The following is a 13600-nucleotide window of genomic DNA, read 5'->3' as shown; positions in this document are numbered from 1 at the left end:
CCTAATGGCTTGTACTCGCCTCTGGAGGGGACCTGAGGCCGAGGCGAAGGACTGAAGCTGAGCTGACAGGCGTGAGAAAACTGTAAAAGACCGAATCTAGAGAAGCCATTGGAACGTATTCTCAACCGAGAATATGTAGCCACGCACGGAGCGAGTAGAAACATTGTTCCTGTGAAAAAGATGAACTCCTCCCTTCAAATGTCTGTAGGAAACCGAACCCCTTCTTCGCCCCAACCTCGGCAAGGGCATCTCCCACCATCAAAGCGAAGCCTTGATGGAAGTTGACGCTTCGGTTCCCCACCCTGCCCAGGGGGGATGTGTTTCCTCGTCTGAGTCAACTGGTGGAGAATTAAAACCAGGGACTGCACCATTGCAGCAATGTTCCAAAGCGTCTTGAAATGAAGATGATTTATTGGGCGCCTCCGAATGCCTGTTCAATGCGGGAGCAACGAGTGGGGGTGAACTTGGGCTCAACATGTTTTGTGGAGTTCGCGAGTCTCCCGGTTTGCATTTATTAACCAAGGGGGCGTCGATGTCTTATTTTCCCCGAGTTCTCCACAGTAGTGGCACGGTGTATCCATCGAAAACTATTTGATAAATGTTAAATGAATTGAACTGATCAGCTGAAAGCAATTTCTTTCGCCCTGGGACTGCCAGAGGCATTATGATTTCCCTTCATACATCTATCGTGAAATGCTGTCGTTAGCCAAAATACACAAAGCAGAGAAATTGCTGACATGTGTAGTCCAACTGCAAAAAAATCTCGTTTCTCCTGTGCCCGGCAAAATAAACGATTGTTTATTTGAAGACTGTTGAACATTTTCTCGCCAGTCGCAAGGTTTTAATCCCGTTCTCAATGTGTGATTTCTTCGGTAGGTTCACAGTTAGATCGTGGCTGCCTTTCGTGGGTTGTCAACGCTAAAAGCTTTGTAGAAACTCCGGCAAATTTGAGAGGAGAATGTGAGATTTCGCCCGAATTATTCTTTCAAAAGCAGTCGCCTGATTGAGGGAGATTGGGAGCGACCAGAGGGGCAGAGGCGAGGGACAGCATCTGCTGTCATGGATCGTAGGTCTCCCTGTTCGGGTTCATTCGTGAACATCCATCCTTCAAATCTGTTTCCAATAATCGAAGGTTGGTTATTGTGTGCAGATTTCCAAATCTACTGCAGTGAAGTTGAATAGCGACTTGCGGACGTCTGCTATTCAGAGAGGCAGGACTGTGTTAGGTGAATAAGACGCCTGTGTTGAGCAGGGCTCGAAGGAAGAAAAACTCCTGTTACCTGGTGTCAGATAGGGTTGTGCTGGGGAAAGAAAGAGAAGCCGGTATCCCAGCAGCTGGATAAACAGCGCGTGTCCCACTGTGTAAATATTCTTCAGGAATCACATCCAGTTTCAGTTTGGGGCAGAGTTTAGCTGATATTTACAGTAGATACAGGGCTGGAAGGCGCAATAAATCTAATTTGACCAAGGGATTATGGTGATGTCATTGAAACATCAGTCGATCGCTGAGATTTAATTGTGGCTCCCTTTGGCTTGTGTTCCTTTACATCATGGGATCACACTTAAAATACACGCTATAAAAATCGTTACCTTACTGTGGTTCCCCGGAGTTTTTGAGCTCTGTAATGATGGCACTGGGATTTAGAACTAATGCCGACTGATGTCGTATTTCGAAGCAAAACAGTTCATTAGGTTGGACATTCTAAGTGGAGCATTGCATATTTCGCCATTTACAAAGCATCTTGGCGCTGTTGAGGAACTGTCGGCTGTAGATGTCGGGGCTGTAGATGGTCCCACAAAGGCTGGCTAATATCTTCCTTAAATGCAGTTTGTTTTGGTATAAAATTTGAATCCCTTTATTCTTTCACTCTGAATACAATTCTCACAAGCAAAACGTGTTTTTATACTTATTTTTCAAAACAATTGCATAAAAGTCGAATGTGAAAGTGGGTGAAAATTTCTCAATGGTGAGAATCCATTAAAATTATTGCAAATTTGCATTTTATTTATCCTCATTTTGGGCTGAACCCAAAATTTAAAAAAAATGACATTGCAAGATGTGATTTTAAAAATCACCTACACAAGATATTATTCCATTCACTTTGCAAGAAATGACTTTACAATCTTGCACACCCACTTGGAATCCTGAGTCAGAATCCCCAGGAGGGCCACAGCCTCCATCAATCTATTCTCCAAGCATGAAAATCTTGACCGTACAAATCCTTAAGGCAGAGTAGGAATGTGGCTGAGATGATCCAAGTAATCATGCACCTTACTCCTGATATTATCCATAGTTTTATTTCGTTTAGTAAGTGACCGTAAGCTCAATGTGAATTCTCAAAGCCATCTGGTTCAGTGAAAATAGACGGTGTCTTCAGTCCCATTATTTCTGCTGATATTTTTCTCTTCTTGGAGACCCTTCCTGACCTTGCTGCAGATTTCAGAATTTCAGAAATTAAAATATTTTTAAAACTGTGGTACCCTCAACTCTGCAATCATATTTGCATCAGACGTGATCTTAATTAGTGAGGGACAAAATAGAGAGTTCTGTCTTGCTGGATGTGTACCATGCACCGATCCATGTATGGTCAGTGTGAGGACAGGTTCTCTGTGAGGTGAGGAGATGGGCAGATTGATTGCCCCTTTCACTCCAGGCCAGCCTCATCTCGGAAAGGGGATTGGCCAAGGAACATTACATTTCATCTTTTCTTTCAATCTCAACTCCGATTAAAGACAAAGGTCAACATTCCTTAATTGTCAGGCACATATGTAAATATAGGAAATGCGCCTATTCTTGTTTACCCTTAAGGGCACACAAAGAGTTACCACACGTCCAATCTCCACCCCCTACCAAGCAAAAGAGAGCCCCTTCAGAGACATCGAGTGTCTGTGGATCACGCCACTTCCTCCAGTCCTCCCATAACCTCTGCAGTCACATGGCCTTCTGTCTGTCCCAGCAGTGAATCCGAACTCCAGGCATCCAAGTCACCCTTCTCATCCCCTGGTTCCAAACCTCCGCTGTGATTCGGGAACCCTGCCCACCATCGGCGCTCTCACAAATCCCAGTTCTAGCATGCACATTGTTGAGAATTCCCGAAACCTTGTTTAACATGTTTTGTTTTGTTGCTTCACTGAGTCTAGAGGCAATATAGGCACTAGTTTTCTTAAATATATCATACAGTATATAGTTTCACTCAATGGTAATTGTAAATAATTCTGGATTAATAGGACAAAAGCAAATACTCAATCGTTTAGTGAGTTCAGATACTTGTCCAGGTAGGTAACTTCCATCAGAAAAGGGATATATACTTGGAGAAGTTGCATTTCAAAATGAAATTATTTCTATACCTTGAAATTAAAACCAGAGAAATATATGCAGCATTGAATATTTATTCCAAAAGGATATTAATTGATGTAAAATATTAAATTATAGTCAGATAAATGTTGATCCTGTTTATTTCCTAAGCCACCTGTTCCAAATCAATATTGAATAAGCATGTGTGTGCAACCCAATTCTTTTTATAATTTAAGAAATATAAAAAATACATCAGCTCACATTTTATGGATGACAGGAAGAGAATTTTGTGAAGAGCAACTTTTTAATTTCACAGTCTCAATCTCTGATAAAAAAAACATAATTCAAGTGATAAAGCGATGTGGGCTTTTACTCGTGGCAGTTGAACGGAATTATTCTGCTTCATGGATTGAAGTAACTGATACAAATTGGATAGAATTTTCACCAGCTCCAAGTGGAAAACACGCAGGATGAAAATTTATTCAGCCTCAGCAATGTATAATGTACCTTGAGCAAACAACAGGCAAGAATGATGAAAAGATAAGTTTGCATATATACATAATTATTCACCTCCACAGGAGATAAAGCAAAGCACCAGCAGTGGATTATGTGGAATCAGGAAGCAAACAGATTAGGAACATTCAAGTCAAACCCAATGGAAGGAAAGAGAAGCATGGGACAAGGTTTCTTCAACCATTGCTTCAGTACTTTTGTTTCAATTCAGTCACTAATGTGTGTCAACTTGGCTGACTTCTGAGACACTTGGAAGAGGGTCCCAGAACCACCCTGGATGGCTGAAATGCTGAAGGAGCATTACTCTGTCAGAGATGCCTTCATTCAGGTGAGATGAGTCTTTCCGAGACAATGGATTGAAGGACAATTCAGTGATCCGAAATCCAGTGTGGATTCCTCAACTCACAGCTGGAAGCTGGATTCTGCATTTTAACAATGCTTCCACTTCAGAGTAATTCATCAGTTATTAAGAGCTTTAGAAGAGTGAAAAAAACTAACTGAATGCAAATTTTACTTTAGTGCCACAAAGAAAATGGTGGTCTCAGGAATAATCTCTCTAACTGGCAATACCTCCAAACAAGAATGCTGAGGTTTGGGAAAATAGGTGGGGAAGGAAGTGGGGGAATGGCTCTTTTCACATACTTCCCCCATCCTGGTCATCCCAGCAGCTCTTTGGTTTTAGACAGCAGGTGTTTGTCCATGTCAGCAGTAATGTCCTCCATCATCTGTTGAATCTACAAAGAGTAACGCAGCAAATTACCAACTACATGTATTGACAACCTTTGCTACAGGAACATTAGATCCAAAGTTACAGGGTCACACAGCATGGAACAGGCCCCTCGATCCAACTCCTGCATGCCGACCAAGGTGGCATACTGAGGTATTCCCATTTGCCAGCATTTGGTCCATATCCCTTTAAGTCCTTCCTACCCATTTATCTGTCTAAACGTCTGTGAACATTGTAATTGTACCTGCCCTTTAAAGTCAAGTTGAAATAAAATTAACTAATCATAAATATTAATCTGAATTAACTTCCTGTCATCATGCTCTGGATGTCAGTTTAAGATTAAAATATATTTTACTAAGCTTTAATTTTAAAATTCCCTATTAATGTAAAAATGAGTAATTTTAGTAATGAAAAGATGAAGGAACTTGTGCCAAACACAAAGACTTTATTATTGTCCAGACAAAGATCCTCCACTTTAACATTGATTGTTTGTTTCCATAGATGTTGTATGACCTTCTGAGAAATTCCAGCCTTTTCTGATTTTATTTTGGCTTTTCATAAATTTTCATTTTTTTGAATTTCGAGATACAGTACAGTAATAGGCTCTTCTGGCTCACGAGCCTACAATGCCCAAATATAGCCACGTGACCAATTGTCCTACCAACCCTGTACATCTTTGGAATGTGGGAGAAACTGGATCACCCAGAGGGACCCCACACTGACACAGACAGCACTGGATTCAAACACTGGTCGCTGGCACTGTAATAGCATTGTACTAACCGCTACGCTGCCCATGCTGCTCTAAATAGAGGCCTAAATAAAGCACTAGATTTCCAAAAAGCTTTGCTTTCTTTAATTTATGCAGTCTAATTTAAATGCAGTAATCATTCTAACTCACTGATAGTAAGGAACAGTGGTTCCTAAAATCTCTGCAAACGCCATAGAAGTAGCTCACAGCAGCTTTGTCCAAATGGTTTGCTTTGCTTCTGCCCCTCACCCTATTCGTTTGTGAGCAGTCAATTCACACAAGATAACTTAACACTGACAATTGATGAATTGAGTGAGTTGACCTTTTGAGGGCACTGTATTGTTGGGTGTGGTAATCAGTGAAATAAAAGTTGAAGTGTCAATGGAAACATGCCGGAGAAACTGCAGGGCTTTCAGACTAATTGGAGAGCTCTTTCAAAGAGTCAGGAGAGGGAGGATTCATCAAATGTGCGAGTGTACAATCCATGCTGAGAATAGGGACATATAGGTCATTAATGGCTTAATATGAATCAATTAATTCAGAATCATTTTGCTCAAAAAAATGGTCCCACATTATTTTTTTTGCTCAATTATTCCATGATCCATCCTGATTGTTGGAATGCGTCACACCAATGTCTCATGTATTGTGGTACAGGTACAAAAATAACTGAACATCAACTTGAAAATTATACGATGTACAGTTGACATTTCATGTATACTGGAAGTTATTCCCTACCTGCAACAAGCAAAATTAGCACCTTTAGCTCCTGTAATTCAGTTCAACCTTTCCAACAATCTTACACCAAACCCTGAATTTGCTCTGTATAATAATACCATGTTTGAACACTTAACCCATTCGGAAGAAATTACTCTCAGCGATATTTTATTTGAGGTGTCAAGCCACTTATAATGATTATGTAATTTCAGAGCCCATGTTTAAAAGATTTATTTAAAAGGGGAATTCCCTGGGTGTTAAAATCACTACATTGCCTTTCACATGATTTAAAATATTTAAAAAATATTCACCAATCTTTAAATAAATTCACAGAAAGCCAAATAATGCCCTTGTCGAGAAATCCTTTTTCCAAGCAAGTCTATTTGTTAGCTTCAGGACAACATTGCAAACTTGCGCAAGCTGTGCCTCGATTAAAGCCATTAAAGTTTAAAGAACTATAAAATGGAACAAACCCAAACAAGAGTCAGAAGGAAGTAATTACTGGAATTCATGCAAAAGGGTACAGTGATCTGCAGAGGGTTTTAGGCTGCAATATCATTTACCAGAAAATTAATGTAGCTATGCTGTATAATTACATCTTGCTTTGTTTAGCATCTATTTAATCTTTGATATATACGATATCTATGCTAACATTAATTGGCCTTCACTATAAAGCTTTCTGCAGCCAGTAAGACCAGGTGCTTCCCCACAGGAAGCACAAATAAATAATGGGGGTAAGAAACCTTGCGGGTCTAGTGACCACACTGGTACACGTCTTGAAGTGGATTACCTGATACAAACACCAAGTGTGGGAAGCCCAAGTTGTCCTAAATAATTGACCAGAACATTCAAGCTTCTGGTCAGATCTCTTGACCCCCACTCCCCCAGTTCAACTCAACACAAGGAAATAGCCAAATAAATTATTTTCATCTTTCAGCAATTAACAAGTAGGACATTCTTCTGCGAATCACATCTTTAATTCACAATAACAATAACTTCCAGCATCAAACAAAAAAATCACTAGGTCTGCAGGTAACAAAACATTTGCATTTTTTTCAATATCCAGTGAGGTAATCCTCAATCACCGCCTAAATTTGTTGAAGAGGTTTTGATTACAGTACTTCTATTACTTTTTTTAGTGGCGTATCTATTCCTTTTGGGTTCAAGTTGTAGACGGATGGGCTAATTTGCTGCTTCTTTTAAGAGTTGCTCCATAAACAGCAGCAAAACCTCTGGAATGACATTTTCCCAAATGGCTGAAAAAGTCTGTGCGCAACCTAATCAATCAAATGAAAGCCCAATCTGATTTCACAGGGAGAAAACATTGGTGGTGGGTGTGGAGGCATTGGTTTTGTTTTGCCAGAACAACCCCATTTTGCACCTATTAACATGTTCTTGTGACTTTGATATTGACATTGGTATTACGGATTAACCTTAATGATTTGCTTTTAGTAAGGTTGGGTTGCTAGTGACAAGGGTTTGAAACTTAACTAGTGGACTGAAGTTGAAAGCTTGCTAGTATTCAAGCATCAAAGAATATTTTGAGGGAATGTTGCCTCTCTCTGATGGCCAAAGGCTGGAGTGAACCAATGCATCAATCACAAACTCCAACAACTGTTTTGATTTGAATCCAAATACAATTTGTTTTCTCTGGTTTATTGGTTTTAGCACCCACCCCTAAATTTATAAACAAGAACAAAGAGCTAGAAGCAGGAATAGGTCATTCATCCTCTTGTACCTGCTCCACCATTCAATAAGATCATTACTGATTTATTACCATAACATTCTCCTGCACTAATCCCTTATAATAGCTGGAAAACTATATCTTTATACTCTCAGCGATTAAGGCTCCACTGCCCACTTGAGCAAAGAATTTCAAACATTCACACTACTTTCCATGAAGAACTGTCTCATCTCAGTCCGAAATGGCTATGCTTTGAATCTGTAACCCTTGGTTCTGGAACCCTGGGGGAAAATAGTGTCCCTCTTCTGACCATATATATTGTAATGCATCCTATCTGTTCTTTATTCAATCTGTACAAAGCATGTAGGTACTTTACCCGAATAAAGCCAGGTTTGTAGGGCAGAAATTGCTCTTTGTTTGGAGTACACAGAACAGAAGTGGGAGCTGAACTATCCATGGAGACAAGTGTGCAAGAGGCCAGCAGAACTAGTGCCAGCATCCAAAGACAAATTTCTTATCTGCAATTTCATGGTGCAACTGGGAACATGAAATGTCTTCAATTAGAAGATTATTATAATGCTTTTAAGAAATCCTTATGGTCTGTTGAAATCATTAAAAGGGGGAATTTGTTAAAATTCCAAACCCCTTGTATTAAAAGACACTCCACTGACCTGTTTTTCCAGCAGTCTGATTGTATCTTCAGAGACAGAGTCTTTTGATTTCCTTACTTGTGCAATGGCATTAGTGCGCAATTTTCGTAGTGATTCTTTTCTTTTATTCGTTATCTGTTTCGCAAGTTTGGCCAGGTTTTCCCTATGCTCTCTGGTCACCCTGCAGAGACAATTGCAGTTATCAAGTTCCAGAAAGATAAATCATGAGTTAAAATAAAGTACTCAGTGAGAGACCCGCTAAATGAACATGGCAGATTCAACCAATCTGAAAATTCTACAACTGAATGTTCCAAGTGTTTCCGCATTATTGATAGGGTCACTCCTTCGGACTTTTAACTATTTTTTTTTTTTAAACACAGGGAATAACGACGTGTGAACAGGTAGAAGGAGAGATGTAGCATGTTAACAGAACCCCACTTAGCTGGAGCCGAGTGAGAATAGTATGAGATACCTCATGCTCAGATTTTCTGTGGGGTACCTTACCTGCCTTCAGCAGCTGAGATATGATTAGCAAGAGCTGCAGGATACAGGCAAGGTGCCCACACAGAACAGAGCACACTATTCCACACACCCTATTGGCCATGCTGCACCACAGTACCTTAGCACGTTGCTGCTATTATGGAATCATCCCTTGAGCATTGCTTGAGATGGAAGTACCATGAACGGAATGCAGTGAGAATTCCAGAGATAGTAATCCAGCCACATAAGAAAAGATTAAGTGGATCAGGCCTGTATTCTTTAGAATTGAGAAGATGAGATCTCATTGAAATAAATTTCCTGTTGGAGTTTTTTTTTAAATCTGCAGTCGCTGGGATCGAGTGCTATTCACAAAAGTGCTGGAGAAACTAATTTCTGACAGGCTCAGCAGGCATTTCTGCCAGTTGAAGAGTCCAGTTCTGGAGTTGTAGTCCCAGAGTAAGGGCCAGCCATTTAAGAGAGAAATAAGGAGCGATTTCTTCACGCAGAGTCACCGAGTTCATTCAAAACAGATGAATAGATTTTTGGACATTAAGGGCATCAAGAAAATGTGGATGATGCATGAAAGTGGTGTGAGGTCAATCAGCCATGATCTTTTTTGAATGGTGGAAATGATTCAAAGTGTCAAATGGCCTATTCTGGTTCCTCATTCTCACACTATTACGATGCATCAAAAGCGCATCCTTTCTAATGCGTAATTACGCATGTGTTGTACAATATTTCATTAATTAATCCTTCAAAATTTTTAACTAAAATGGATCATTAGAGCATCAGGTCAATATCTCTGTTTATGCTTTTGCAAACTTCATCTGAAGCTTGTTGTGAAAATGTTCAAAAATCCAATTCACATTTTGCTTAAATTGATTTGGGTGACTTATGGCCTGAATCTCATTAAATGATTTCGAAAATGTAAAAATTTGCCTTTGTTCCTATAAGTCTAGTGACTACGCACACTATAAATGTAGTTTGTCGGTTGTTCTGCTGGGTTACTGTGATGGAATTGCTATTATTAATCTTTGGTTAAAAATTATATATATTTTTTAGTAAAGGGATTCTATGGGCTGGACAAAGACACGGATACACACATAATTTTTTCAGATGACAGATCTTTCGGAGACACAGAGTCTGGAAAACACCAATAAAAATTATACTCCTGATGTGATTTGAAGAAACTTAAAAGACAGCGGTGATTTCATGTGAAAAAGACATTTTAGAAAGACCTGAATATTGCACCAAGAAGCATCTGAAGTCAGAAATGCAGTAGCCTCTGGTACAAGATGTATTGTTCTTGTTGTATTCTCTTTACCACAGGAGATCCACAAATCAGTGGCAAGGAATAGCCACTTCAGCGGTCTCTTTGAAAAGAGGACAATTTCACCATGACCATTTTTACATGGCCACTTCATGTAACCCCTGCCAGGGTTTGTGAAATCACCGCAGAAGAAAACACAAGTTCTGAAACCTCCATGCAGTGAGGGGAATCATTCCTATGAAGAAACAATTCTCTGAAAATAAACCTACAAGAATTTGTGAGTTTGAGAACTTTTGAACAGCAGTAAAGACTAAGTTTCAAAACAAAATCTTTCTGAGACTGAATTTTAAAATCATCTCTTCAGAGTTGTATACACACATTGTGCATAGTGTGGTTAAGTTAGAGTTAAGTTTAGAGTTAAGCAAGAAGTATTATGTTATTAATAAAAATTATTGTTTTGAAGATACTATTGTCTTGGTGAATTTCTGTTGCTGCTGGTCTAGATCGTAACAGTTGCACCTTGACAATTCATTGTCCTTCATTACAGCGCTTGCACAGTGTGTCATTATAAAAACGACCTCACATTGTAACAGGAGCCCTCAAATGTATGTGGTTAGAATTGACTCTGAACTTTATCTTGTATAATTACCAAGAGCCAACTGAAATTATGAAGTAATAATTTGAATTTTAAATACAAATTTTCCTTAATAACTATGATTAGATACTATCTACATTCCCATGGTTTTATAGTTTGTGAAAACACATTACCTTTCTATTTACCTGAATAACAAGCTTTGATTCTGCTAACAATAGGCATGGATTAAATAATTACTGATTGTAAATTTCTTTTCTTTTTCCATATCAATGCTGAAATAATGGATTTCTATATTTAACACCAACTTGGCATTTTATAACTGGAGTAAGAATTTTAATTTCTGTTAAAAAATGTTACCAAATAATTATTTATGTTCTTCTTATATTTCGTTTAGTTATTCTACAAGATAAAATTACAAGATTCATTGTATTTAGAATTGATCACCAAAATTAAAAGAGCATAAAGTAATTATTTTTCAATAAATCAGTCTGTGAACCCTCATTTTAATTAGTTGTCAGAGCATTCTGTATTGAAGTATTAATGTTCAATTCAACTTAATGTAATATTCCATATTCAGTACATGTATTTTAATCTTTTTAAAATCAAAATATTAAGAATATGTGGAATATCCAGGATGTATTTGCTGACATAAATAATTTCAGATTGAAAATAATTAATTGAGTGATCCATGTGAAGACATTTCAATACAAGGAGAGTGTGATGGAAGCATTAGGTATTTAGAAATTCTAGGAAATTTTAATTTTACTCCCTATGTTTGGCTTTGCTGGAAAATGTAGCAAGCTACAGACAAGACAGTAAGGAGACAGTTAACAATACTTTCAGCTGACTGGTGACATGCACCAATACCAAGATTTCACTGTCCCCAGCCTGGAACTGGGGACAGTGAAAGCAGGAAACAGCTGAATGTGCATCTGTGGGTGTTAACCTACTACGAGCAGTTCCAGGATGTTGGAACACTGTATCGTTCTCCTGCAAAATAATGTAATGACTTGAGACCCCATGCTGCAGATATTTCACAATTCAATAAATACATAATGTAAAATCAGTGCTGCCTTTTTAGTTCACATGTTGTAGGCTTGCCCTATCTTAGAAAAATTTTGGAAAGATGTTCTTCAAACATTATCGGTGATTCTCAAGTTCAAATTGGAACCTTGCCCTTTAATTGCTCTATTGGATCATTTCAAGAAGATGATGTATTACTGACTTCAAAACCGAATTTCATCTTTTACTTCATTGTTTGCCAGTCGTGCAATTTTGATTAAATAGAAAGACAATATTCCCACCTACACAATGGTTAAGCAATATTATGTCTTGTTTAAGCTTAGAAAAAATGAGATATGCTATTAAAGATTCAAAAAGTAACATCTAAAAGACATGGGGCCCATTTATAGACTATTATCATAATCTTAAAGAATTAGGATTGTTCTGCAACATTGGTGCTGTGCTCTGCATTTCCAAGTTATTTTCACTTGATTTCTACATGTCAACTTTTAACCTTGCTTAGTTTTTTGGTTAAATTCTATTTCTTTAAAATGATTTTGCTCTGGATTTTTTTTAAATCACGAGAAAAGTTTTTTGTAATAATTCTTTTTTTCTCTTGAATCTTATAGTACAATATATAACTATATTATTTAATTGTTTATAATGTAAAAATCAATAAAAATATTTTAAAAAGAATAAACACATCATTAAAACATGTTGAAGCATGTTTTGTAAATCTCAGCATTGTCTCCGTTAGCTCGAGATCTGATTAATCCTTTGCTCTCCTGGTTGACTTTCCAACTTCACCCTCCACAAAATATTTACTCAAAACTCTACCACCAAGCTTCAAGGTTGCACCAAGTTCTGCTCCCCATCACCCTCCTGGTTGTTGACTTACCTCCACTCCCAGTCTAATAACAAATCAACTTTGGAGTTCACATCCTCCATTTAAAATTCCTCTCCCTCCCCATCTCTATAACTTCTTCCAACTCTACAATCATTTAAGGTTCCTGTGCTTCTCTAATTCTACCCAATGCCGATTCTCGATTTGCACAGTTGAATTATGAACTTCAACTGCCATGGGCCCGAACTCTGGGAATGCCTCCCTAAACCCTTCCATCTCTCTGTACAACTCTGAACTAAAATATCTCCCTAAAACTTCTTTTGTGACCCTAGCTTAATACCTCATGAGACTCAGTGTCAAAGTTTGTTGCAAACATTCTCATGAAGTACTTGAAGATGCGTCATCACATATAAATGTTACATAAAGCCAATGTTTTGTTGACATTTTTCATTTCATTAGATTATTAGATTGATTATCTGTGTGCCCTTAAAGAGACAACTGGCTTAATTGAGCAATATACTGTCTTTTGATATGATATTTGATGGCACAGAATTTTAAAAAATTCAGTGGAATCAACCAAGATGCTCTAGGCCATTCTTAAATTGTTCATTGAATACTTTCCATCAATTGAGCAATCCAAGATGATGATTATGATGGAATCCATTCTTGTCTTGTCTACACTTTAATAATGCCCACTAGAAAAGCAGTTATTTGCATAGTTCTTATTTTCCACCACCAGTAGGCTGATATCGCCTCCAACCGTGCATCTTGGCGCCTCACAGTTCGGCGGGCTGCAACCTCCTTTGAAGAAGACCGCAGAGCCCACCTCACTGACAAAAGACAAAGGAGGAAAAACCCAACACCCAACCCCAACCCACCAATTTTCCCTTGCAACTGCTGCAACCGTGCCTGCCTGTCCCGCATCGGACTTGTCAGTCACCAACGAGCCTGCAGCAGACGTGGACATACCCCTCCATAAATTTTCGTCCGCGAAGCCAAGCCAAAGAAGAAGAAGAAGAAAGAAGAAGAAAGAAGAAGATTTTCACAAACTGAGCTGGGGAATTATAGGCTACAAAAA

General features: G+C 38.5%; 1 protein-coding gene across 3 annotated transcripts in view; it reads right to left on the bottom strand.

The window, feature by feature from the left end:
* Positions 1–3580: 3580 nt before the first annotated feature.
* Positions 3581–13600, bottom strand: part of mrrf (mitochondrial ribosome recycling factor) — a 33584-nt gene continuing 23564 nt past the window's right edge. For 2 of the 3 annotated variants that reach the window (XM_069889157.1, XM_069889168.1), the window contains 2 exons: positions 8353–8512; positions 3581–4542 (listed from right to left, as the gene is read on the bottom strand). In XM_069889157.1, the coding sequence (XP_069745258.1) occupies positions 4465–4542; positions 8353–8512 (238 nt within the window). In that variant the 3' untranslated portion in view covers positions 3581–4464. The remainder of the gene's footprint in view (positions 4543–8352; positions 8513–13600) is intronic. The other variant, XM_069889165.1, reaches the window with a different exon arrangement.

The sequence above is a fragment of the Narcine bancroftii genome, chromosome 1 (genome assembly GCF_036971445.1).
Source record: "Narcine bancroftii isolate sNarBan1 chromosome 1, sNarBan1.hap1, whole genome shotgun sequence".
Taxonomy (NCBI): Eukaryota; Metazoa; Chordata; class Chondrichthyes; order Torpediniformes; family Narcinidae; genus Narcine; species Narcine bancroftii.
Note: the sequence above shows the minus strand (reverse complement) of the source record. Positions and strands in the feature narration are given on the sequence as shown.